The following is a 26,284-nucleotide window of genomic DNA, read 5'->3' on the forward strand; positions in this document are numbered from 1 at the left end:
ATCGTCCATATCTTCCATTAGTAGCGGCTTGCGGTAGAACTGGTATATAGCCCTTAGAAGTATATAGTTCCCGTCTCTGTTCAATACACGCAGGTCAAGAGACCATGTTTGCCCAGCAAATGGTGACGTGTCCGAGGACGCCCGGGCGGCAGATGAGGCTGCGCTAATGCGAGGTCCAGGCGACCATGAAACACAAGTCATCGTCGGATTATGGTTTGTCCTGTACGATCGGACATCCTTGCCCTCATGTTCGTGCTTGGCCGTACTCGTTTCGGCTCTTAAAACAACTCTGCGATTTTGTCTGCCTAGAGCCGGAAGCGGCAACATGGAACCAGCGTCGCTCGCTCTGGCGGTGGTCAGCGTTGTCGAAATCTGCTTCAAGTACGTCTGACCGTACCTCCCCAGAAATCCAGCTTCCTGTAACCTACATAAATACCTGGCTTGACCATCTAATGTACGGAGTAGATATGGCAACAAACTGTCTATCTTATGCCGCCAATACCGCACGCTCGACACAGAGCTTGAGGAAATACTCCTAACGATCCAAGCCTCGTGGCTGAAAATGGACGTCCAGTTGAAGTCATTAAAGGCCTTATGCCATAGCCTGGACAGTCCATTACTAATCCTCTACCACGATGCCTTGACGCGCTTGCAGGAAAAGCTGGGGAAAGCATCCGAATGCTTCCAGGTCTTACAGGCAAGAGCCGGGATCGCGTTCAAGGTGCATCAGAAGCTGAAGGTTGTGTATTTGAGAAGGGAGCTCGCGCAAACGGTATCCGATCTAGAGAAGTGGCAGAGGAGGTTCGATCCGTCCTGGTACCTGATTACGAGGATGGCGGGAACAGATGTCGATAGGCAGCTGGCGAACGCAAATTCCAGGTCGGGGGAATCTGCTTCGACATCGATATCACCGCCTATGCGATTAGCGCGGATGAGAGAGTCCATCCAGCAAATCTCGAGCTCGCAGAATACTACAAACTTGAGCAGGTCGATATTTAAGGACTCCGAGATAGTGGGCGGGCAGATTGAGCGCATCGAAGGAACGGATGCTTTTCTGTCGAAATACAGAAATACCACTCGCCGGATCCTGCTTGACCCGGCCAATGTCCCACTAGTAGGTCAACCTGGGACTCTTCAGACGCTCACACCAACGACAACACCAGCCGCCGCAGCAGCAACAGCGAGGGCGAATGCCCGCGACCTGGCAAACCTCCTGCAGCACATCGACCCGACCACATTCAATCTCCTCCGGTGCAACGGGGTCATTGAAATGCCGACCACAGATGGAACAAAAGACCAAGAACCAGGACTTGGGTCCCAGTCCCGCTTTTATCTACTATTTGAAGTTCCCGACAACCTCTCAGCACCGCAACCTCTTCGAACCCTTCTCAAAGACACACCAAGGTGTTCTTTGACCCAGCGAATCCAATTAGCCAAACAGCTTGCGCGCTCGGTCATGTTCGTCCACGCCGCGGGCTTCGTCCACAAGAACATCCGCCCCGAGACCGTGCTTGTATTTCGCGAGGGCAATGATGAGAAAGACGCGAGTGATAGGGTCGACCATAGCATCGGGCCCTCGTTTTTGATCGGTTTCGAGAAAATTCGCAAAGCCGAAGGCCGCACCGACAAATTCGGCGACTTGGATTGGGCGAGGAATCTCTACCGACACCCGTCGAGACAAGGTCTGCATCCGGAGGACATCTTTGAGATGCGCCATGACATCTACAGTCTTGGTGTCTGCTTGCTGGAGATAGCTCTTTGGCAATCGTTCGTCGAGGTCGAGCTTGACCTCGAAAATCGAGAGCCGCCCTTGTTCATCCCGTGGTCGGGGCTAGAAGTATCCACAGCCCTAGCTGGTAACGAGAAAGATCAGAGACTGGGCGCCTTTGCGATTAAGGATCGACTTGTCGCCTTGTGCAAGGAGGTCCTACCTTCATTGGTGGGAGAGAAATATAGCGCTGTGACCATCGCCTGTCTTTGCTGTTTAGATGCAAGCGAGGATAATCCGTTCTCGGACGACAAGAGCCTGCAGGGCAAGGACGGCATTATGGTGGGGGTCAGGTACATCGAGAACGTAAGTCGACTTTTGCTTGTCTGATGATTATTTGAGGGCCTGCTGACACGTTTTGATTTTAGGTCCTTCTGAAGTTGGAGGAGTTGGTCATATAGTTCATCCAATGGTGTATCCCCTGAGTGCTTTGACCAACATTGAGTATTTCCAAGCAAACAGCAAGCCTACTCGCAAAGGGTAGCATCTGGGGAATGTCCCAGGTCGGGTCGAGGTACGTCAACATAAAAAGGCACGGTGGCTAAACTCCTGAGCCATCAAAATTTGCCGGTATATTCTGCCCGATGCCGACGTTTCCCGGCACATAGTCAAGCAAATCAACTTCATCAGTTCCCGGGAATCCATTCAAGCCCTCAAACAAATCATTTTCCCACGATTCATCGCCAAAGAACATCTGTAGCGTTGGGTCAATGGCCAAAGGTGCAAGAGCCATACCACCAGTCCCAGCATCTGCAATAGACTCCTGCCTTTGAGCCTGGTAAATATTATGGTCTCTTAATTGCGGTTGTCCAGGCGACCGATCCCGTATTCTATCAAGAACCGCAAGACACCGCATTGCAGCTCTATTCGTCGCGCCCAGGGCAGCCAAGCAGTCTCGGGCCCGCGAAATAGACGAAAACCACAACTCCTGGTTGACAGCTGCCATGCCCGTGTCCAGCGGCGGACCGAGTCTCAGATGATGGATACTCAGCACAACACTGGCCTGGAAGAGACAGTACGTCGCGTACCAACTCAGTCCTGTATGCAGTGTATCCGCGTAATCCAGACAGAATGTAGTGATATCCTGTATCGTCTCGACGGCAGCAAAATGGCACATGTTTTGCGCTTCCTCTCGCTCCGAGGGAGAATTGCAGAGCCGCTGACTTCCCCACCAGAGTAGCATTCGCAGATTTTGTTCCTTCCAGCCAACTACAGCGCGCGGTCCACGAAACCAGGTTGGGATGTCCTGGGCTGAGAAGTAGGATGGCAGCGAGAGGCGCCAGGCCTTGAGCTGGTGATCTATTGAGCGAGGGGGCTTTAGATCAAAGGATTGACGATATGGTGTAGGGCAGGATATTATCTCGCTGAAAATGCGATTCCCAATCGTGACGAGGCGCGTCTGCGCTATGATCGCTGAATAAGTAGTCGGCCTATCTACCGGAGGGGCGAGGGGAGATTCAAGAGTCGTGGTCTGCTCGAATTAGCTGACTCTTCTCCTTGTTCCGGACACATTTGACATACCGAGTCATCTACGTTCTGTGGTAGGCGGGTCTCGATAAAGGAGTCGGATGCCATTACTGGTCGGCCGGTTGTGAGGCTGAATCCGCTGTCAAAGCAGTATACCACCCACCAAACTGCTCTTCGTCGCTCATTGAAAAGAGTATCGTTTGCCGCTCCTGATGGAGGCTCGCGATGAAGACCCAGGCCCAGCGCCATTCGGTAAGCGATTCCGATGTAGTTGTATCCCGTATTCGGGCGATCTCGCTTTTGAAGGTAATTGCCCTGAACCGTCAGTATCGTAAGCCCACCGGGGACGAAGCGAGAAGCATACCATGAGGAGAAAAGCCTGGACCGCAACTAAACTGCCCGACTCTAACATCCGCATCGACATGCGTGAGCGCGCAGCCATATAGTAGCTATCTTGGCTCAAGTCCGTCCCCCCAAACGATACCCAGTTCCCTATGGCCAGTACAAGGTAGAAGATCAAGTGCCAAGTCGAGCGATGGTGAATCTGCTGTCGGTTGCGGTACTTCTCTCGGAATGTGCTTTCATGCAAAACCGGATACGAGCGATTGTACCCCAAGAAATAGGCGTCGACGAGGTTATCCAAGACGGCGGTGTTCGCAAAATGGAGTAGCAATGACGGACTGCCCGTCTGGCTTACCTGCGCAGGCGACTCGTCGTGTCGGGGTTGATCATGCGTAGGATTCGGGTTCTCGGGCAGGAGGTCTGAGATGTTTTGTAAAAGTCTGGTTCCCGAGCTGTTTCCTGGTTTGTATCAACGCCTGCTGCTGTCGTACTGAACTTTGCGCCTACCATAATATCCTTCCACCCTTGCTGTAGGGAGCGACACCATCCCGTCCGGCGGGTCCCTTGTCGTAGAAGCTTCATTCCATTCAAATCCATGCGAAGAATCTGGGCTTTCCGAATCGGGCTCGAAATCCTGTGGCAGCTCGACAGGCCCGGGGTATTCTGAATCCGGTGCGACCGTACGCAGAGCATCTTCGATATCGACGTCCGGGTTCAGTCTTCGGAGCAGTGAGAGCAGACTCGTACAGCGTACTTCTGCAGCATCCAGGTTTCTACGACGCCATTAACAGTTCCATAGTGGTCAATAAAACTTGTCTTACCGTCTGGTCAGTGGCGTTCGAGACGGCCGTGGCCCGAAGACACAAAGCTTATTGCTCCTCGCGCAATATGAGCATGGGTTCGTTCCGGAGCACTGATAGCGTGAACAAATTGCCAGTGCTGAACAGTGAAGTAGAGATACCTTGCTTTTCCGTCTCTAGCGAGCTGCATCAATTAGCTGCCCATTGTCGGTCGGACTCCTCTTACCCGGCATTCTGTACACTTCGCGCGTCAGCCAGCCGATGGTCGCCCGAACAAACCCCACTTACAGCTTTCAGCTCAGGAACTGCTGATCTTCGACTACCGCACTTGGGCATTCTGGATATTTTTGACGAAATAAGCAGGAAGGCCGGAGCACTGCAGATGGTTGGTGGAAGGTGAGGGAAGGTAGTTTGGGTGGTCGGGAGAGCGGGTGGTCATCGGAACACAGACAGCCGATGCTACAGAAGGAAGACGCGAGCAAGACCCGTGATCAGTCGCACCTTCGCTTCACACCACAAAGCATTGAGTATTGAGAGGGAAAGGCACGATCGGCGGCTGTCTATATCTGCCTACTGGGAAAGAGTTATCGACAGCTCATATCTTTCATTAATTACTCTTCTACTCTTCATTATCTTCCAGAATTTGTGAGCGAACCAGATATATATTCCCTGGTTGACGACTACTTTAGCCCACCAGCTAACAGAAGACTCTGTCCTGTCATATACCCTGTCTTCACCAACATCGTAACCACATTTGCAGTTTCTTCTGGCGTCCCTAGCCTCCCCAGTGGGATATTCGACGCAACCCCCGGAACAGTCGTGGCGGACGGAAGCATGCCGGTGTCGCCGATCATGGCCGGCGCGACGTCGTTGACACTGATATTGTACTCTGCCAGTCGCGTAGAAAGGTTCTTCATCATCCCGGTAAGGCCACCCTTGGACGCAGCATAATCTGTCACTTGGTGAGTACAAGTGGGATGGTAGAAGCCAGAAGACTTACGGCAGCCATTGATCCCCCCTCCTGACGCCGCAATTGATGATATGAACACGATGCGCCCCCATTTCTGAGCCTTCATATGCTCGACCACCGCTTTCACCAGGACAAACGAGGCGCGGAGGTTGACATTCAGCATGTAGTCGAACTCTTCGAGCGAAATGTCCCATATGTTGGTTATCCGCTTCCCGTATCCCGCGTTCGAGATCAAAATATCGGGTTTGTGTCCGTACTCGGCATCAATCTGCTGGAACATGCTCTCGATCTGACCGGATGATCCGACATCAACTCGATGGGTAGAAATGCGGAGGTTGTTCTCGACATATTTTGAGTTGAGTTCTGCGACGAGCTCATCCACTGATTGAGGGTTGGTCGAGTAGGTGAGAGCAAGGTGGACTCCGTGCTGAGCGAGTTGATGGGCGCAGGCTGCGCCGATGCTAGATTATACAAATTAGCATTTTGTTCAACAATAGTGTTTGATGCCTTACCCTCCCGATGCACCGGTGATCAGGGCTAGGCGCCCGCGAATCTCGTTCAGTGACATTTTCGAGGTAGATATCGGGTTGGTGCTCGAATGTACAACAAATGTACAATCACTAAAGGGAAGGCAACCTGACGGTGGTCGGCGCGGAGGAAGACATGACCAAGGGTTGTTTGCCATGACGGCCATCGAAGGGTGTCCGTTGGAGTGCATCCTTGTCTTGTCGTAGGGGAGCTCTCCCGGTGGAGGAGCTCCTCCTTCAAGTGGAGTTTTCCATGGGGACCTAGGGAGACCGACCGCAGCACGAGCAACCGCGGTTTCATGTATTTTCCATATCTCCATCAGTCGTGAAATAAGATCTCATTGCATCTTCTCTCTCGTCTCCATATAATTGTCTCTTGATGTTCAGCACATGCTGCTGTCAACTGTTTGAATCAAGATGTTTCTGATCCTTCGGGTCGGCGAAGTCCGGTCGAACGGGGGCGGCACGTGCCCTCTTCCCCTCTTCCACTTGGTCGAGTGAGGGGTATCGCTGGTGTTTCTCCCTTGGCATCTGACAAGCTTCGATAAGCTTCTGCCTCCTCTTGGCCTCTCTCTACACGCCACAACCCATGCGCTCGAGATCCTGTCTCACGCCGATCTTTTTTCGAGTCCAATGATGGCCAGAGCCTCAAGCATGTGCGTTGAACGCACAGCAGCTTGTCAAGTCCCAATCGAGGACTTTCCTGGATACAAGAGGCCGTGAGTTGCCACAGCACGCTTCGATCGGATTCGAGTCCCACCGGCCTTATCTTAGCCCAGCAGTCGCGTGCCCGGCCAGCGTCGTATCCTCGGGCTCTCCGATTCCTTCGTCCCTTGCTTGAAACTTTTTGCCTTTTTCTTTTTTCTCTTCCTCTTCGCGTGTTGATGCTCTCTCACCGTCAACCAACACCATGGCCAAAGACGCGGAAAAGGTCGTCGTGGGCGAGGATACCTCTGCTTCTCCTGAAATTGCGCCTCTTGAGAATCTTTCCAAGAGTCGTTGGGAGCGCAGCTGGCCAACCATTGCATGCGGTGCTGGTCTTTTCTCCGATGGCTATCTCAACGGGGTACAACGCCTTCACTCTTTGGCCAACCCACCAGCTAACTTTTCAGGTTATCGGCTCCGTCAACACCATGCTCGGCATGATATACGCCGATGCCTACAACAAGTCCTCCGCTAGCAAGAATGTCTCATCCATCGCTTTCGCCGGTACCGTCGTCGGCATGCTCTTCTTCGGAGTCCTGGCCGATCACTGGTCCAGAAAAGGCGCGCTCTTGACCTCCACATTTGTCCTCATCCTGTTCGCCATTCTCTGCACCGCCGCATATGGATACCATGGAAGCACATACGGCCTCTTCGCAGCCCTCGCTGCCTATCGCTTCTTCCTCGGTATTGGAATCGGAGGAGAATATCCTGCAGGGTCAGTTTCTGCAGCAGAGAGCAGCGGCGAACTGAAAAAGGGCCATCGTAATCGTTGGTTCATCATGTTCACCAACCTGCAAATTGACTTTGGTTTCGTTGTCTCTGCTCTAGTGCCGATGATCCTGGTCCTGATTACCACCGAAAACCATCTCCGGGTAGCATGGCGTTTGGCCCTTGGTCTGGGAGTCATTCCTCCGCTCAGCTTGCTCTATCTCAGGCTGAAGTTGAATGAGCCCGAGGAGTTCAATCGCGAGAGAATGCGCAAGTTTCCTGTTTGGCTTATCATCAAGTAGGTTTATTCCTTTGCATGAATTTCGTGATTCGGCTAACGCTATATAGATTCTACTGGAAGCGCCTGGTATGTCGCAGAATTATTCCTCCAATTATAAAGACTAATTTCAACTAGGCTGTCGTCTCGCTCATCTGGTTCGTTTACGACTTTTCCGCATACTCTTTCAGTACCTACTCTTCCGCCTGGCTTTCCATCATTCTTGGTGATAGTTATCCCCTGTGGAAGAGCTTCGGCTGGAATGTCGTGATCTATCTCTTCTACATCCCCGGATCGGTGGCTGGTGCATTTGCAAGTGACTGGCTGGGGCCCCGCAAGACCCTCGCGATCGGCGTCGGCCTGCAAGGCGTCATCGGATTCATCATGTCTGGGTGCTATCAGTATCTCAACACCCCTCAAAATGTCGCCGCGTTTGTTGTCGTCTACGGGTATGTCATTCCCTCAAGCTTTCCTCATTACCTTGCCAATTATACTGACACACATTGTGTAGAATCTTCTTGGCTCTCGGTGAGTTCGGACCCGGCGACAACATCGGCCTCTGCGCCGCCAAAACCAGCGCAACTTCTATCCGCGGGCAGTACTACGGGATCGCCGCCGCAGCAGGCAAGATCGGAGCATTCGTAGGAACGTACATCTTCCCGATTATCCAGGACAATGCGCCCAATGAGATTCGAAGAGGCCAGGATCCGTTCTTTGTCTCGAGCTCGCTCTGTATCTTCTCTGCGGCGCTTGCGGTCTTCTGTCTGCCTCACATCGGGCAGGATACTATTACCGACGAAGATAGGAAATTCCGGAAGTATCTCCAGAGCAAAGGGTACGATACTTCCTCTATGGGGCAGCAGCAAGACGTTGGTCAGGTGGAGCGGAGTAATGAAGAGAGTGCGTAGAGAGGTGCAGACGGCAACAGTAAGATTGATGCGGACATGTCCATGACTACCATCGGACCTGAACAATTCCCAAAAGGCTAGCAAGAGCCTCCTCGCGATGCTTGATTCCTCCCAGACGCGCCCAATGTAACCTAAATTGTGAAACACTCGTCTTGGTAGTCTGTCTTATATACACAATCGTTTATTCCCCAAAACTCTCAGAACGTCATAGACAGACGAGTTCCAGCTTCCACTTCATTCCCTAGATGCCCAACGACCGAGCCATTTCCCGCTCCGTAAGCCCAACCGCAGTGAATACAAACAGATCCAATCAAAGACACATGTATGTAACAACTCCGTATCTCTTAGGCGTAAGCGTGGCACGCCTATAAAACGCGCGTCCAGAATGACCACTTCCCCCGCGACCCCCCGGAAAAAACCGCACCATAATCATGCGAGAAACAAGCTTCATCTAGCATTAGTCTAGCCTCATCCACAAGCCCGCCACCTACCGGACTTTTTGCCTGCTCGGCATTGGCATCTCTAGTGGAAAAGGAGAGATCACACTATGGACATTAACGGGTGGGGATAAGTCCAGCCCAGCGTAGACTAACCCAGCCCCAAACGATTTCGATGACAGAAATGTAAGTAGAAGTCGAACATAAAAGAATGGCACGGATACGCATTGAGTCTGGAACTGTCCTGAGGTGGGTTTGGACTGAGTTCGTAAGAGTCTGGTACTATACTCCGTATGCATTGTCAGGCGTGGCGTATGCGTATGCGTATGCGTAAATGGTGCATAGATTTGTCTTACCGATTTCTCATGGATGCAATCACTTGCCTCAGGGATGATGATTGAAATTCTTTACTCTGTAATACAACTCAGTTACTACGCCGTGATGTAGCTGAAGTCCGCTATTTAATGCAAATCAATGTGATTGTCAATGATTAGTGGTGTACATAGCTCATAGTGGTCTCTGCGGCTGAGGATCTATAGTATGGGGTGACTACGGCAAACCATATGGAAAGCGGAACCAGAGAGTAGAAAGTGGAGTCTAGCTCTGGCTATGCCCCACAGGCTTATTAGAATTTATAAAACTGATTCGCCAGTTCGTGTTAAATATTCCAGAGCTGAGGATCCACTGCAGTGGTTAAATCGGGCTCTGCGGAAGTTTTGGCTGGGTTCCCCGCACTATAGAGCGTGGAGTCGGAATTCGGAAGAGTAGTGGCACATCCTTCGCATAGATCGAAGAGAAATGTGTACCACTGATTCGCCAGTTCATGATCCATAACGATTACTGTGTGGCCTTCGCAGCTGAGGATGGATGGAATCGGAGGATCCACACAGCCGTTGGGGGCTGCATTTCTACAGCGCAGAGTATAAATTGGCAATGGTACGATCACCATGATGCAGTGCCCAACGCGAATCATTACAAGAATCAACCTGAACAAGAGCCGAGCAAGAACGAGAACGCAGAAAACAGCAGCCGCAGCCATGACTATAACCAACCTCTCCCACTTCGCCTCACAACACCCAACAATCGAACACCTCACCCCTTCCTCACCATCCTTCAACAAAGTACGAACAATCTTCGTCTCCCCCGACGTAAAGCCCAGCGCCATCCTCCGACCATCTGATATCGAAGACACCGCCGCAGTCGTATCCTTCCTCACAGCCAATAAAATCCCCTTTACGATCCGAGTCGGCGGGCACGATATGCACGGGCGATCCATGCAAAACGACGTCGTGACGCTGGATCTGCGACGGATAAAGCAAGTGGCTATAGATAAGAAGACAATGACTGCGAGAGTTGGTGGTGGGATATTAATAGCTGATCTTGTTGCCGCTCTTCAAGAAGAGGGGCTTATAACGCCTGTTGGGACCGTTGCGGGTGTGGGGTATGTCGGGTGGGCTATGTACGGTGGGTATGGGCCTTACAGTTCGTTGTATGGGCTTGGTGTAGACCAGATCGTTGGTGCGAAGGTGATCGATGCGAGGGGGAAGTTGATTGAGGCTGATAAGGAATTATTGAAAGGGATTCGTGGTGCTGGGGGTGCATTTGGTGTTATTGTTGAGGTTACGGTTAGGGTTTATAAACTGGATCAGGTAATTATGAGCCATCTCCAGTTGATTTGCGGCATCACTAATGAGAATAATAGATTCTCGCCGGCGCCATAATGTTCCAATCCGACAGTCTCGACACCGTCCTCCGCCAGTACAACGAGGGATACCGGTCCCTAGCCCTATCTGGGTCCGGCCTCCCCGCGCCCCTGGCGATCATGCAAGCAGTCCTCCCCCTCCCCACACCAACATTCGCAATGTTCTTCTCCTGGGCCTCATCCGACTTTGAAACAGGAAAAGAATGGCTAGACAAGATATCTGCTCTCGCGCCTGCCACAGTGAATACCGTACAGCCGTCAACACCATCAGCCTTCCTAGCAGAGATATCTGGCTTCGTTGCCCCCTTGACACAAGGCCGGATGTTCTCTATCAGCTTGAAGAAAATCACAGATGAAGTTGCGGGTGTCATAGCGAAGTACACGGCTGATATCCCCGCGGATCCGCATATGCTTTTTGATGCGCATGAGTTGCGAAGTAACTCGCCGTCCACGAAGCCAAATTCGGGTTCGGATTCTGTTTTCTCTGCGCGGGAGCCTCACTACATGATTGAAATTTGTACGATCGTGGAGAAACAGGAGAATCTGGAGAAGGCGCTGGCTTGGGGGAGGGAGTTCCAGGAGGCGTTGAAGGAGACGGATGCGGGGAATATTTTGCAAGCGTCATATTTGTCTTTCTTGCCGAGGGATGAGTTTGAGCATGAGAAGATCTTTGGAGAGAATCTGCCTTTCTTGAGGGGGTTGAAGGGGAGGCTTGATCCAGGGAATGTGTTCCAGAATGCGATATCTTATCTGTGATTTAGTTCTGGCGGGGGAAAAGCTTAGGAAAGGCTAAATGTACTTCTTACTAAATGGAGTGTGGGCTATATCTAGGTAGGGCGCAGTCAACATCAATGGATTTATCTCACGGATGCTTGCCTACATTCTCGGTTATACGATCTGATATGGTTCGCTAGGAGGTTCGTTCGAGATCCAGCCCGCGAGATAAGACCGATCGACCAGGCAAAGCAAAAGAACGTAACTATATACAGATCGTCAAGCCATGAAACATAAAACTAGAGGTGCCTAGGTCAGCCCCTTCTCTCCTCTTCTTCCAGCCCTAAACACCAATTCGCATTCCTCCAACCGTCTCAGCGCCACCCTCAACTGCCCCAAAGCCCCCTATCCAACCACATCAAACCCTCTCCGCATGAACAATCGTATTATCCTTCTCACTCGACCCCTCTTTCTCACCCGATTCCGTCCCCACACTACTCGGCGCCCCAAACAACGCATCCATCTCCTCAAGCGTCTTACCCTTCGTCTCCGGAATGAAGAAGTACGCCCAGAACCCCATAAGTATCATCAGCGTCGCGAAGAAGAAGTACGTCCCGTACCCGAGCGACGTAATCATGTATGGCGTCGTGCGCGAGATGATGAACGACCAGAGCCATTGGTCTGCTACTGTGATTGCGACGCAGAGCATTCGAATGTCGATGGGGAAGATTTCGGAACAGACGACCCAGGTTATACCCTGTTTGCCTTGTTAGTGGGATGGAAACGGAATGGGAGGTCGGAGACAATAGAAGGGAGAGACAGTTGAGATGATCTGAGTACGTACCTGCCATGTAGCGCAGTATATAAGCCCATAGAGATAAACACAGACCATAGCGATATACCCCCAAGCATCCTGGACTGTGTCGCCGCGCGCTGATGTCCCTGTGGGGTCCCGCTCGAAAACGTAACCGCCGATATACCACATGGGCAGGCTGCCGACAAAGGCACCCCAGATGAGACCGCTGCGGCGCCCGACTTTCTCAACGAGCCACACGCTAAAGATGACCATGCCGAGTGTTTTCGCGACGCCGTAGAAGCCGGTTGCGAAGAGCTTGGTGTCCGTTGATTTGATGCCTAATGTTTCGAAAATGCGCGGCGAGTAGCTGGCCATGGGTCAGCAACTGGAAGGCAAAGAAAGGGAAGGGCTAGATATATATTAAAAAGGACGAAGGCATACTAGGTGATGATATTCACTCCAGTCAAGTTCTGGAACGCCATGAGCAAAAGCCCAATGCCGACTCTGTTGCGCGTCCCGCGCTGCCACAGTCTCTGAAGGTAGAACCAGGGGTCGTACTTGCTGGCCACTGGGACGGTATCTAATTGCAACTGCTCCCGAATCTGTTGGAGTTCGTTCTGGATAAAAGGGTGGTCGGATGGTAACTGGCGCGCCCAAACCAGACTCTTCTCTGCCTCGTCCCAGCGGTCTTTCTTCGCGTACCAACGGGGCGTCTCGGGGCAGAAGAAAATTCCTAGGAGGAGTAAGCCGCCTGGTAGAAGCTGGATACCGAGCGGGATCTGCCACTGCGCCATTCGGGTGGAGGACACGGTTTGGTTGATGGCATAGTTGATCCAGAAGCCTAGCATGCCGCCGCCTTGAGAGCAGATTTCGAAGATTCCGACGAGTCGACCTCGAATTGATGCTGGTGACTGTTGGACAATACAGTTAGCCCTTTGCAAGAGGACGAATGGTAAAAGATTAGACTAGGCTTACCATCTCAGCGATGTACACGGGGACTTGCAGCGAGACTGAGCCGATGCCGAACCCTGCAATGGCGCGACCGGCATAGATTAGACCAAGGTGACCTGAAGCACCCGTCTTCGCTCACATCAGTTATCTGTATCTTGAGATAATATTGCAACAGTAAAATGTGGTGATTTACCATCAAACTCCCACCGACGCAAAAGACACAAACAGCCATGACAATCGCATTGCGCCGCCCGAATCTCTCACCAAGCGGAAAAGTAAGAAGCGAACCAAAGAAGCATCCCGCCTGAAAGGTCGACACAATGTTTCCTTCCAGAGTATCCGTTTCGGTTTCGGAGGCTTGGATCAGTCCAAAGTGACGCCGGAAGGAATCGAGGGCCATGGTGCCGCCGATAACGCTGGTATCGTATCCCACTGCGATCCAATCAGATCAGCCTTGCAGAGTGGAGGGTGTAAGATAAGGTGCTTACTGGCAATAGCGCCCATACTCACAATCGTCACGATGAGATGGATGCGCCAGTTCCGTACCTCGGGCGGGTCATTGCTGTTGTTGGCGTGCAGACTGAAGCCCATGATTGCGGTTTCTCAAGGCAGACTCAGACTCAGTCTTGAGCAGACAAGGTAGATTCAGATTCAGAGTCCGGTCCTGACAAGCTGGACAAGAAGGACAAGCCTGGCCAGTGGAACTGCCAGCCTTGTGGAGGAGGCTGTGCTGCTTTTAACCCCCGGGCGTGGCAACTCCACAGAGCCCAGTCGGTGGGTATAACTTACCCCGCAACCCCAGGTTATCCAGGATAAGGGAAGTCGTGACTGGGCCCCCGCAGATTCAACAGTCTTGCATCAGGCAATTGACTCGGCACTGGCAGAAAAAGCATGCATGCGCGGCACTTGGCCCGCAGCTTGGCTCCAGTCAAATGATCGCGTCGGGTGCAGCAAAGGGCTCGGCCAAGATGGTGTGCGGACTTGGCCCGAAGGGTCTCGCTTTTAGGGTTATGGCAGTCTAGATCGATTGGACTGTGTTCCATTTATTTGTCTGCACGCGGTAAGGTCTCGGGTCCGAGGGGGGAGAATGATATGGATATCTATAAAACTTGTAGGAGAAGGTCCGCTCTTGCCACACTTGGTCATTCCTTCACTTGCTTTAACCAACCGTTGGCTCTTCCCAGTACTGAACTTCTCTATATTTGGCACGGAGAAGCTATGAACAAGTCAATACAGCGGTATCTTCTCCATGTCTCCAACGGCACGAATTTCCCGGGTCGTTGTTGGGCTTGGTGAAGATGTCCTAAGCTGCCGGGCAAAACCCACTGCCACCTATAGTTAGTATACCCACGATTCACAAGACAATCGACGATTTACCGCTGGGGCTAACTCGAATCTGAATCATAACTTGAATAGCCATAACCTGGACTGTCATCACTGGGATCATCATCACTGGGACCATCGTCGCTTGGTTGATCCTCACTTGGATCGTCATCATCACTCGGGTCATAATCACTTGAATCCGAGCCATCAGGGGAATCAGAAGATGTATCCACGCTACCACCAGCACGACCACTCCCATTACTGCCTCCAGATCGGCCTCCTTGCCCCCCTGCTCCAGCGCTCGGAGGGGAAGTAGACAGTTTCGACATCCGGTTTCCACCTCCCCCACCTCCACCTCCGCCCCCAAACCCGCTCGCAATTCTTCTTTCAACGCCTCCTCCAAGTCCATTGCCGAGGCCTCCAGAGCTCACAGCGAGGGCCGACGTTGGTCTTCGCCAGTCGTCGAGCCATTGCGATACCCTTTCTTTGCGGACATCTCCGGAGGGACATTGACGGGATGATAACACGGTGGGAGCGGGCGGAGTGGCTGTGGCGGTCGTAGTAGTAGTAGTAGTAGCAGACTGGAAAGCCGTTGTTGGTGCACCAGTGGGAGCATCAGGCTTATCGGGCTGCGAAACAGTGGGGTTGCCTTCGTCTTTCTTTGACACCGTAGTCGAGGACTCCGGCTTGGGAATCGGTCCTGCTTCCCCCGTTATCTGCTGTGGAAAAGGCACCTCACTAGGGACAGCAGGACCTTGAACGTTCGCAACTATTTCTGTGGCACCAACCTCGTCATAGAGGTTAGGCAGGGGTCTAGGTACTGGTGGTGGCCGGGATGCGCGGTTCACCGATACAGCAGCGACCGTCGACGCCACGCCGGAGAGGAGTGTGAGAGCAAGATGCGCGGCTGGCAACGTCGCTGAAGGCCATGAGAATCCGAGAGGATGTTTCTTCTGCTCGTTACCCCTGTCATCCGCACCATCATCCTCGTCGTGATTGTGATTTACTGGACTCAGATGCGAGGCAGACTTGGGATTTGTCACTGCGATATTGGCACTAGCGCTCGCCTTATCGTCCAAAAAGCACTTCAAGGCAATTATCATCTTCCCGTGCTCTTTTATCGTCTCGGATAGTTTGTCTGTGCCGCTTTGTAGAGCGGTGGACAGCTTGTCGATGTCGACGTTGACACCCGTTCGAGAGGCTTCCGACTGCGAGAATGAGTCAGGAGCGCTAGCTTCCTCGTCCTTGATACTATTTAGTGTTGCTTGTAATTTGGTGATTTTCTCCCCCAGTTCCGTCCGCAGTGCCTTGACGGTCTGTAAGTGCTCATCCTGCTGGATCTTATGCGTAGCGGCGTCGTGCTGAAGGGCTCGGATTTGTTTATCCAGCTCAGCCGGAATGTCTGCAAGCCTGATTGCCTCGACAAGTTGTGCGCAGTGGGTCGGGTTCAGGAGGTTGTCCGGGAGTTTTTCGAGCAGTGTTCTATGTAGTTTATCCAGGTCATCTGTTAGTTTTCTATCTCCCGTTGCAGTCAGTAGAGCCACGTACATAATACGCAACGACAAAAGCGTATTAACAGCCTGCAGCGGCTGCTCAATCTGGGTCCGCAAGCCCTGTACCTTCCCCGAGATATCCTTGACCGTATACCGGACAGTCCTTGGTGCTTTCCCCAACGCCGACTTTGTCGACGACTCGCTCAGCGATGAGGCATATTTGTCCAGGAATTCCTTGAAAATATCCAGTGGACCACGCATAACCTTTATCAAATCATTGACGCTTTGAGAGAGGTCATTCTGGGAGTTGTTGCCTGCATATGTTTCCAAGTGTCCAAGGGTTGCATTCAGACTGTTGAGAAAGGATACCTCTGCGGTGTACTTAGAGGACGCGCCTCCTGCCTCTTTAAACGCGTTGAAGAGATCTATGAGGAGTTTCGTTCCTGTTATGAAGTCACCGACAGAGAAGCCAAAGGCCGGAGAGACCATCTCAAAGGTGGTTGGGATACGTGCAGGTATGAGGGAATCCTACGAAAGGTTGGCGCATTTCGACTATCTTTTCAGCTTTTAAATCAAATCAGCTTCCTCAATCGACGGGGCAGTGCAAACTCAAATATTATGCAAGGCTGGATGGACTCACTGTCGAGGCAATGCTAAGCGACATTGTTATCAGCCTTGCGAAGGGAATTGCGGCGCTGTGGCTTGGGCCCCTTTCTTCTGAGACCCAGAGCCTTGATGGGGGTTACCTGTAGGGATCCGTCTCAGGCTCCCACACAACAAGCTGTCTGCGTATGGTTACTATTCCGTCTCTCTTTAGCCTGATTATTAACCACAGCGTTTCTAGGCGTCGTTGTCAAGCCGCTTGAACTCCTGATGCGCTCTACCCCGCTGCTGGAGGTGGTGCTTGTGAGCCGTCTAGGCTAACCAGTGACAGCCTAACAGACCTTAGTCCGGGCATATCGGGAACGACCGATGGAGTGTGTGAAACAATTGGCGAGCGTGGAGGTAAAGGCAGCCGCGGACCACCAGAGCAAGCATCAATATCATTGACAGACTGACCAGACTGACGCGCTGATTCAGTCATCCGGTATCTCCCAGGACCGTCTTCGAGGAGGTGTAGATCGCTCGCCTCGCGCGGGTGATGTGCCTGGAATTAGAGAGTCGCTTTGATGTCCATAGGGCGGGGACCAAGCTGGATCAGACTCTTCTGGCGAACGGTGTCTTTGATGCCTTTAGCGGTGACGACCCATTTATTTTCTTGATGCTGGTCGAGTCACGGAACCATGTCGGCTTTGGGCCATTTGTTTATTTGAAGATAGTTCATGTTGCTCGTGATATGTTTGAGATGGGTCATCATGATAACTATACATCGGTTGACGGTATGTTGGTTCTTTCACTAAAAGCCTTCTGATACCCTCATGCCCCTGAAATAATGTAGCCTCAGCTGCCTTCCCATATTCGCCGCCTGGAGCATTAACATCTATACCGCACGCTATAGTGTATGTAGAGCTGCATGGCGAGCGAGCGAAGCAAATCATCCAAAGTCTGCTGAGACTGCCTCTTGGAGTCAAAGAAAAAGCTTAGGGGAACATCCGCCGGGGCGTCCGCGCCGTTCGCCTTTTTTTTTCCTTATTGGCTTTTGATATGCTCGAGAGCCGATGAGCACAGCGTTGTTTTACCACTACCTGGCATTCCTTCCAGACAAAGTCCTCCTGCCGAACGGGATTCCCAGGCTTTGAATCTGTCGCTGTCAAGGAGCCAAGAGCAGGTTTCGTCACACCGTCTATATCTTGCTTCCGAGATATTGTTGGCTGGGTCTGCAGGGCTGAGTCAGTTGATAATTCTGTCAGATTGATGGTCCTGGCAGAATGCCTCGAACAGGCTTGTCATCCCTGCCGAAAATCAGCGATCATTTCACGGAAAATATCTGAAGACTCTCGTACAAACCATCGTGGGTTCGCCTGGAGGCTCTCAAGACTTCATGGATTGCATTGATTTTACGTGTAATGTAACTGTCGATAGCTGTCAGTTCATGTCGATTCCACTACAGGTAGAGCTTGGAATTGGGTATGGCTACTCTCTTCGAAATGCTCGTGGGTTGTCGGCTCCTGCTTTGTCGACGAAAGCTGCAGCGATGAGAGCGGCGTATTGTTGCCATCGGTCGTTCTTGCCCTCTTCCGCATAGTCCGATATACCCTGATCACCAGGCAAGGAAAGTGGTTCATCAGGCCATACGCCTCCATCTCCACGCAGCACGCGCCCAGCTCATCTCCAATCGTATCTCGTACTGCTTCACTTTGATGACCTGGTTGCCAGATGCGATAACACGACCATGGGATCTGGTGCGTAGTCGTCACATTCCGCGGCCGACTCATTGAGACGCGGCTCAACATCCTTCTGATGAAACGGCTCATTCTCGCGCCCCTGGTACCTCCAGAGCTCTGGTCGAAGGATATTTCCTTCGCAGTACCTAGCCAATGAGTGAATCTGCCCCGTTTCCGCAGCCTGTTTCTTTTCATTGCCCCGGTGGCTCGGATCAGGCTCTCTGCGGGGTGATTCAGTGATCCCGTCACCTTAAAACCATCTGATTCACATTTTCCCATATCACTCTGGACAACCCCAATGGACCGTAGGGTAGGTTCGCTCACGACAACATCGTCCAGGCAGATGGGGTATTTCTCACTTGGGATTCCCGCCTCCATACCCACCACCAGCACATGCCGTACCGCAGGGAGACTTTCCATCAGGTGAGTCACAACGTCGTGGGCTTGAAGACTACCAGCTTGGTTGCTGCAAGCCGTAACGATGCGATGGTTGCCAATCCGTCCAAGCACGTAATCATTTGTGTCTTTCTTTCTTTCTTTCTTTCTTTCTTTCTTTCTTTCTTTCTTTCTTTCTTTTTTTTTTTTTCGTCCAGCATCTCTGCTGCTGTTGCTGATTCAATTGCCAGGGCAGATAACCAGCCGATAGTGTAGTCATTGCGCGAGAGCAGCTGCGAGCCTTCATCGGGGCCAAGATGTGGTAGTGAGGGGTTGAAGGATGGGAAAGAAGGCCGAGGAGCAGCACCAGAGATGCGGGAAAGCTGCGAGGCTGAGAGTCGAAGAGTCATGCGCCGGTCGAATGTTTGGCGGTTTTGATGGCAAGCGTCGACGTCAGCTCTTTCCTAGAGAGGAGAGGAGTGGGTTGGAGGAGCTATTATATAGAATACTTACTATAGACTTATTATTTGACAATAATAGATGCTCTGGCACCCCCGATTCTAGTAGCAGGAGGCCGATTAATCCTAAGAGGCTATCATGGATATATGGTTATTATTCTACGACATGTATGTAGACTGTAGTAGTTAAAGTTATAGCATTGCCTTCTCGCCGCTGCTGTGGTTTTTTTTTTCCCGCCGCCTCAACACGGCCACTGCATTTATCTATCTAAGCCTGATGTCTCCCCCTCGAACACGCACCTTACACACTTTGACTTCCTTTTCCCACTCTCCCTTGGTGCCTCGCCCGGTGCAGTGCCCCATCTGCAAGGTGTAAGTTAGTGCTACTTGACAATTAACGAGTCAACGATATTCAGGGTCATCTGTTTCATGGGGCGAGGAGGAGTTCGCTCTCGGTGTGCAGTTGGACCAGGTGACAGCTAGGGATGGCATTGTACCTGGGCTTTGCGCTGACGGAATTGAAGGGAGATAATGGGGGTTGCCTAGTGCCTCATTACCTGATGAGGGCTGTGTGATGAGGGGCAAATTGAGGGTTCAGTGGCTGATCCTGAGACTCCGCGTGATGATGATGATAATGTGGGTGACGATAGGGAGCCTGATACGAGCCTCTCATTAGGGCGTCCAGCAAAGTGTCTGCGCATTTCTTGGTATCGGCATCAGCCTCAGGGGATCTCCAAAAAGGGGGTTGAATACATACAATAAACCCTAGCTGCAACGACCCTGCCAAGAGGTGGGCCACGTTTGGATGTAACCTTGTCAATACTAACTACGTTTCTTTATAAGTATGAGAAGGCTAATATTACTTCTCTTTAATCCCTAGACGAGATCTAGAGATAGCTCAGCTTCTAGGTGTCATAGTCATACAGGCATGGGATGGGCGCAGAGTACCGTACGTATTGGCCTCGCTAGTGCGCATATTGCTTTTTTTTACATCTACCTTTCAGCCACTGGGCGTTTCGTAAATCGCGTAATCGCATCTTCTGGAATGCGGCTCTGCTCAGTACTACGAGTCTGTGGTTGCAGATGACTCATGTTACGATCCTCTGTAACCTAAGGTGTAGAAGTTGTCTGGGTACAATATTTCAAGCAGGCTTGTATCCTGACCTAAGAGGTATGCCTTGCCATGCCCCCAAGGCCAGATACAATGCAGCTGAATACAGCAGCTGGAGGCCTAAAGAGAGAGCGGGCGTTACCAGATAATTTTAGGATCATGGTTTTTTTTTTTTTTTTCCATGGTCCCTTGCATGAACGGATCGCATATCTCGTATTGTATACTCCGATCCCAGGTGGCGCCAGCGTATACAAGTGGCAGTGAATTCTGTACCAAACCCGCAGAGAAGCTGAGCATATAAATGTGCTGCGTGTCTCTCCATATGTGTCCTCTGTCAAATCGCCCATCTCCACCGCGACATCTCTTCTACTTCAAAGATCTATCTCGACACCTCAACAATCCTACCATTTACCTGATTGATTATCGTTTCCAACCCTAATCGCAAAATGCATCCAGCCTCAACCCCCAAGAGCCCACCATCAGCCTGCACCCACGTCGACCGCCTCCTCCTCCGCAATAAAGCCTGGGCCACCATAACGGCCATCGAAGACCCAACCCTCTTCCCTACCCTCGCAACCGGCCAAAGCCCCGAGATCCTCTGGATCGGGTGCTCCGACTCCCGCTGCCCAGAGACAACCCTCCTGCATCTGCAACCAGGAGACATATTCGTGGAGCGCAACATCGCAAACGTCATACACCCGGCCGATGAGGATCCCAATGCCGCAGCCGTGATCGAGTACGCGGTGCGCCAGCTGGGCGTGCAGCTTATTATTCTCTGTGGGCATAGAGATTGTGGTGGCGTTGAGGCGGTTCTTTCCGAGGATAAGGGGCTCAGACCTGTGCTTGAGTCGTGGCTGCGGCCGTTGAAGAGGGTGAAGGAGGAGAATTGGGAGGAGTTGCAGGGTTTGCCTTTTGAGAAGGCGGCGGTGAGGTTGGCGGAGTTGAATGTGTTTAAGGGGGTGGAGGTACTGAGGGAGATGGATGTTGTGAAGGAGGCGATGGGGAAGGGGGAGTTGAGGGTTTATGGGCTGATTTACGATGTGGGAAGTGGGAGGTTGAGGGAGTTGGTTAGGAGTTGAGAGTAGGTAGGGTATTTGTTGATGGCTTGTGCGTATTTTGCTTTGATATTCTGTATTTTCATACCTTTACATGTGGCTTGATGGTGCTTTTGATCATTTCGGTGGCATTTACTATGGTATGGGGAGACTTCAGGTTGGGGGTTCCGGGGGCGGATGACATGTTTGCATAATCGTTTACTACTATCGATATCTTGTATAAGATACAATTTCCCTTAGGGCTTCAGACAATAAGCCCATAGATAAAATCTCTTTCCAGGGCTTTTGCCGCCAACCCAGTTCTCGGGTCTGTTTCGCGTTGACCTTTGGTCTTCTGCTCATGATGCTTATGAGACATTATTGGCACAGGATATGCTCTCTATTCTATAGCGGTGTCCCCAGGTACTCTTCTACCTTTGCAACACCCAAGGTTAATCTCTGGCCCTGCCAGAGTCTAACTTTCGGGGTGCCTAGTGATACTAAACGTATTATAGGAAGCACGCTGAACGCTAGAGGACCCTCAAGTGTACTCTACTATAGAATCTACCACCTTCTACATCAGAATTACCACACCGGACATGTCCGCGCTAATGATGTCCAGTATCTGCCTGCCCAACATGGTTGGTTCGGGCTCGGTCCACATGTCCTTTTATCAGAATTATCGTGTAATGATACGCTATTCTGGTTACTGTATGTATCTAGCAAGTAAAGGAGACATACTGCATAGGATGCAGTGGTTGTGTAAGATAATGTCTTCACGCCCCAATGGGTGTCGGTATAGATGGCGTACTTGACTTCATCTTCGTTGATATCTTGATGACCTGAGTTAGCTGTTAACTGCAGATTTATCCTATTTAAAGCCTCCCATGTAAGTCCGCGCCCTCAACTATTATACACCTGGGCAAATAAAAGCCCGGCTCTCAGAACATACTTTCTTGGGAGCCGACACACCATATATTCTCTCCCTCCCGCTCCTCCTCCTCCTCTCTCTACTGGACGGACCCCATCTCATCTCATCTCATCTCATCTCATCTCATCAACTACCTACACATCCCACACCCCCAAGAATGCCTCGCCCAAATCAACCATCATCCCAGCAACAGCGACACCCCCATCCTGAAACCAACCTCAACCTTCGCCGGCTTAGTCTCCCTCGAGCTCCCTCTCATCGGACCCGACCGCCGCAATCGCCAATGTAACATTCACCCCGTGCGCCCGCACCCACTGGCACACGCATGAAGGAGGGCAGGTAATCAAGGTCACGTCAGGTTCGGGCTGGATCTGCGATAAGGGAGGCAGAGCAAGGCGTATCAAGGCCGGGGAGATTACTTGGGCGCCGCCGGGGTCGACGCATTGGCATGGGTTGGGGATGGGGAGAGCATGGCACATTCTGTTGTTGGGACTGGGGAACGGAGTGGCATCATGGGGTGAGTGATGAGGAGTATTGGGAGGGGGAGGGGGAGGGGAAGTAGAATGGGCTTGTCTTTTCTCCTTGGTCTGGTAGTCTATGCATATTCAATATTCAGGAGGACGCATATCATTGCAGCTGAGCTTCAAGCACACTAAACGAACCAAGAAAGAATAAATCTCTTAAATTCCTGAATTCCCAGTAACCAACCTCGCAGCCCTTGCAAGATCACAAAGCCTCGGGTTATTCAACACATCAAACAGAGTGATATGATACCCCGCCTTGCGAGCCCTAACGATAAGAGTCATGACGCGGATCGAATCCCCGCCTAAGCGGAGAAAGTGGTCGCTGTTCCTGATAGCATCTGCATCCTTGTGTCCGAAAAGGTCGGCGAATAGGCGCTGGAAAACACGTTCTGCTGGCGTTGATGGTGGCTGCTGTGTGGTGCTGTCTGCGAAAGGGGGTGTCAAGTCTTTGAGACGGGTCGCCGGTAGACGTACTGCGGTTTCTCGGAGGGCGAGCCAGATGTGAGGATGATGAATGCTGAAGCACTTGGTTCTACTCGTACTTCTGCCATCGAGGTTGCCTCCCTGTCAAACTCCGAGTGTTCGTCCATTTCTGGCACAATGATCATGGTGACATCGTACTCCGTGAATTTGCCCCTGGTGTCTTCTGAAGCAATGACCATTTGAGGCTTGACTTGATTGCACATCTGTTGCAGTCTCCCCGCTGGTAGCTTAGGCTCAATACAGACAACTGCTGCCCCGGCGCGTAGGACAGCCATCATGGCGACAACGCACCACTTGGACTTTTCCAAGCACACCGGCACAATCGAGCCCTCCCGGAGTCCTTGATTCCTGAGTGACCGTGCGAGTTGACCGGAGACTGAGGCTAATTTCTTGAATGTAAAATCACCATCCCAAGCAGAAATCGCTGGCGCATCACGCCGTGAAATGCTATGTCGAGGATCAAGTCATGCAAGCACTGCTCTACTGACAATGGCAGCGTAGCATTCCAGTGACCCAGTTGCTGCCAGTCTTGATCACTGACTGCCGAGATGCTGCTAACGGGCATATGAGGGCTGGTCAAGATTTGATGTAGGACATGCTCGAATTGTGTCACAACTCTCCGTGCCTGGTTGGGTTCTAGCATGTTGGGGTCAAACTGGGCAATGACGTTGAGCGGCTGATGTGCCTCTGCAGCAAGATGGCAGACCAGGACGATGCCATAGCTCGAGAATGGACCGTAATCTATGTAGCCACCATCTACCTTTGTGGCCGAGGAGTCGCTACTTGATGTTGGGGGCGGTTGAATTGCGAGGTGGCTCTGGAACTCACAGGCGTTGGCAGCATTCTCACTTACCAGCCCTATCTTCCGCAAGCCGGTCTGTTCGTGCGCGATCATGGCTGTAAGTTGCTTTTTAATTTCCCGTAGACCAACAAGAATAGAATCCTCTAGTTTCAGTCTCACCCGAAATGGAACCGTAGTTATGGTCGGCCCCGTGAGTCGGTCAATGCCTGCTATGGGTGCGGCTCGTCCACTGAGCGTAAGGCCGAATACAACATCCTGAGAGTCGGTGTAGTGCGACATAATAATAGCCCAAGTCATTTGGATGGCCGTAGGCAGTGTACAGCCCGCTTTGATACAGGATGCCATCGAAAAGCTGCGATTTATTGTCTCGTTTGGCTTGGGCTCGTAGGCTGGAAAGGGAAGAGTTGGATATACGGCTGCCTTGAGGTCTTCGAATTGGGACACCCAGAACGAGGTGGAATCTTGCTTTTGTTGCAGGTAACGTATAAAAGGTGAGAATGGGCGAGGCTGACCCTGGTAAGATGCCTCAACCTGCTCCCAGAGCAAGGGCATCGACCACCCGTCGACAAGCGCATGGTGGGTGGTCATTATGAGGCGAGAAGGATGATTTATCAAGGAAAGGTGCAGTAGACGTTTATTCGGACCCATGTCGCGTGAGTGATAGCGAGCCTCGTAGTCTTGCAATGTGCTATAGGTCTTCCACGAGGCCGGCTCTTTGATGACCACTTGCAGTCTGCTTGAAGGACCCTGCATGAAGCGCGTACGGAGTATGGGGTTGGCGGCAATGGTACTATCAACTGCTGCCTGGAAACGGCTGACATCAACTCCGTCTCTAAGAGCATATTCAATTGTTGTCACGTACTTCCCAGGGGATTTCAAGGTCAACGCCATCATTCCCTCCTGCATTGGAGTACAAGGGTAGACATCTTCGACATCTTCTCGCTTGATCTGGTGTTGGCGCAACGTGGAATCAAGGTCTGCCAATGGATCTCCATACTGGCAAAGTGAGAAAGCCGGCACATCCTCAGTGGGCAGCTGGTCGATCTGCATATGTGATGCCATGCCTTCCAGAGTGTTAGAGCCCCAGATATTTTCAGCGACAAGAAGCAGTCCACGCTTGCGCGCCAACGCGGCCAGCTTCATGGCACGCAGGGAGTCTCCTCCCAGACTCCAGAAGTTATCACCTACCGCGATAGAGTCATCAAGAAGCTGGAGTACCTCTGCCCACAGGCGCTGGAGCGTCTGTTCAATGGAATTCCGAGGCCGTACCCTGGCCGCCATTACGAAGCCAAACCCTAAATGCTTCAGCTCGCGCTGGCTCCTGGAGCAGCCGATCTCTCGCAAAGCCTGACGGTCTAATTTCCCACTAGTGGTTAACGGCATGCGGGATATGCTCAGAAAAGCCGTGGGAACCATATGGTTAGGGAGCACACGTTGAAGCTTAGTCTTTGCCTCGCCAACAGATAGCCGGAATCCCTCCGCTGGCGCTGTCAAATAGACCCTAGGTTCATGCTTTGCCGTCTGATGGTTTAGGGTCATGTCTTCAGGTTCAAGCACCACAAAGGCTGCCAGTAAAGCTGATTCCAGGCCATCCTTTGGAGCAATCTTTTCCACTGCAAGGTCGACGGCGGGGAGGCATTCCCGCAAATGATATTCCACTTCATTCGGCTCCATTCGCTGCCCATTAATCTTGAATTGTGTGTCCTTACGGCCCAGGTATTCAAAGGATCCATCTGCATGACGACGAACGAGATCACCGGTCTTGTACACTTTCCCGCAAGCACCTGGCTGTAATCCTCTCAACAATATCGGACAATCCACAAAGGCAGCCACCGTTTTTGTCTGGTCCTCCATGTACTCTCGCGCGACAATGGGCCCGCTGACCACAAGTTCGTCCACCTCGTCAACTGAGCAGAGGCTTTCTGCGTCGTTTGCATTCACAACCCAGCTGCTGCTGCCCATGCTGCGACCGATGATAGCCGGATTGCTCGTGACCTCTCGAATGAGGTGGACGGTAGCCACGATGCTGCACTCAGTAGGCCCATAAGCATTAAACAGTTTCACGTGTGGGAACCACCGATATATGTCCTCCCTGCTCAAAGCCTCGCCGCCTAACACCAGTATCTGGAGAGTCGGCACTGAATGGGGATCAAGTATCCGTGCCATTGATGCTGTCAATATAGCCCAATTTACCCGCATGCGACCAATGGCGCCTTCGATGTCGCTCTTGCGTTCTGCCTCGGAGGGGATGCAGATGCACCCACCGTGCACTAGCACCGTCAGAGTCTCGATTAGGCACGCGTCGAAGGTGTACGAGGCAAATTGTAACGCTCTGGATGAGCGCGTGAGATTCA

At 51.9% G+C, this 26,284-nt stretch overlaps 9 protein-coding genes across 9 annotated transcripts; 4 read left to right on the forward strand and 5 right to left on the reverse strand.

Moving 5' to 3' along the window:
• Positions 1-325: 325 nt before the first annotated feature.
• BDV17DRAFT_288240 (uncharacterized protein) lies at positions 326-2,169 on the forward strand (the record flags this gene model as incomplete). Its single annotated transcript, XM_073761350.1, has 3 exons — positions 326-381; positions 466-2,074; positions 2,137-2,169. The coding sequence occupies 3 exons, from the start codon at positions 326-328 to the stop codon at positions 2,167-2,169; spliced, it is 1,698 nt and encodes a 565-aa protein (XP_073618997.1).
• BDV17DRAFT_215970 (transcription factor domain-containing protein) lies at positions 2,137-4,799 on the reverse strand. Its single transcript, XM_073755510.1, has 8 exons — positions 4,666-4,799; positions 4,604-4,618; positions 4,539-4,553; positions 4,399-4,490; positions 4,085-4,350; positions 3,600-4,036; positions 3,290-3,550; positions 2,137-3,239 (listed from the first exon to the last, which is right to left on the reverse strand). The coding sequence occupies exons 1-8, from the start codon at positions 4,711-4,713 to the stop codon at positions 2,310-2,312; spliced, it is 2,064 nt and encodes a 687-aa protein (XP_073618998.1). The 5' UTR covers positions 4,714-4,799; the 3' UTR covers positions 2,137-2,309.
• Positions 4,800-5,057: 258 nt separating this feature from the next.
• Positions 5,058-5,915, reverse strand: BDV17DRAFT_279825 (SDR family NAD(P)-dependent oxidoreductase; the record flags this gene model as incomplete). The annotated part of the gene is made up of 3 exons (XM_073759780.1): positions 5,058-5,329; positions 5,378-5,808; positions 5,860-5,915. 3 exons carry the CDS (start codon positions 5,913-5,915, stop codon positions 5,058-5,060), a joined length of 759 nt encoding a protein of 252 aa, XP_073618999.1.
• A 554-nt stretch (positions 5,916-6,469) lies between these two features.
• Positions 6,470-8,723, forward strand: BDV17DRAFT_255052 (putative MFS phospholipid transporter (Git1)). The gene is made up of 5 exons (XM_073756874.1): positions 6,470-6,940; positions 6,987-7,585; positions 7,636-7,654; positions 7,703-8,013; positions 8,076-8,723. Exons 1-5 carry the CDS (start codon positions 6,785-6,787, stop codon positions 8,470-8,472), a joined length of 1,482 nt encoding a protein of 493 aa, XP_073619000.1. The 5' UTR covers positions 6,470-6,784; the 3' UTR covers positions 8,473-8,723.
• A 1,223-nt stretch (positions 8,724-9,946) lies between these two features.
• Positions 9,947-11,367, forward strand: BDV17DRAFT_301118 (FAD-binding oxidoreductase; the record flags this gene model as incomplete). The annotated part of the gene is made up of 2 exons (XM_073764191.1): positions 9,947-10,558; positions 10,612-11,367. 2 exons carry the CDS (start codon positions 9,947-9,949, stop codon positions 11,365-11,367), a joined length of 1,368 nt encoding a protein of 455 aa, XP_073619001.1.
• A 266-nt stretch (positions 11,368-11,633) lies between these two features.
• Positions 11,634-13,769, reverse strand: BDV17DRAFT_216179 (sugar porter family MFS transporter). The gene is made up of 6 exons (XM_073755512.1): positions 13,561-13,769; positions 13,266-13,504; positions 13,097-13,201; positions 12,563-13,032; positions 12,170-12,488; positions 11,634-12,082 (listed from the first exon to the last, which is right to left on the reverse strand). The coding sequence occupies exons 1-6, from the start codon at positions 13,661-13,663 to the stop codon at positions 11,744-11,746; spliced, it is 1,575 nt and encodes a 524-aa protein (XP_073619002.1). The 5' UTR covers positions 13,664-13,769; the 3' UTR covers positions 11,634-11,743.
• A 688-nt stretch (positions 13,770-14,457) lies between these two features.
• BDV17DRAFT_288245 (uncharacterized protein) lies at positions 14,458-16,377 on the reverse strand (the record flags this gene model as incomplete). The annotated part of the gene is made up of 2 exons (XM_073761351.1): positions 14,458-15,877; positions 15,944-16,377. 2 exons carry the CDS (start codon positions 16,375-16,377, stop codon positions 14,458-14,460), a joined length of 1,854 nt encoding a protein of 617 aa, XP_073619003.1.
• A 3,975-nt stretch (positions 16,378-20,352) lies between these two features.
• On the forward strand, positions 20,353-21,368 carry BDV17DRAFT_255058 (carbonic anhydrase). The gene has a single exon (XM_073756875.1). The coding sequence runs from the start codon at positions 20,603-20,605 to the stop codon at positions 21,233-21,235; it is 633 nt and encodes a 210-aa protein (XP_073619004.1). The 5' UTR covers positions 20,353-20,602; the 3' UTR covers positions 21,236-21,368.
• A 1,433-nt stretch (positions 21,369-22,801) lies between these two features.
• BDV17DRAFT_288247 (uncharacterized protein) lies at positions 22,802-26,096 on the reverse strand (the record flags this gene model as incomplete). The annotated part of the gene is made up of 3 exons (XM_073761352.1): positions 22,802-23,066; positions 23,120-23,575; positions 23,617-26,096. The coding sequence occupies 3 exons, from the start codon at positions 26,094-26,096 to the stop codon at positions 22,802-22,804; spliced, it is 3,201 nt and encodes a 1,066-aa protein (XP_073619005.1).
• Positions 26,097-26,284: the final 188 nt, after the last annotated feature.

The sequence above is a fragment of the Aspergillus undulatus genome, assembly GCF_047715775.1.
Source record: "Aspergillus undulatus strain CBS 261.88 unplaced genomic scaffold BDV17scaffold_7, whole genome shotgun sequence".
Classification (NCBI taxonomy): Eukaryota; Fungi; Ascomycota; class Eurotiomycetes; order Eurotiales; family Aspergillaceae; genus Aspergillus; species Aspergillus undulatus.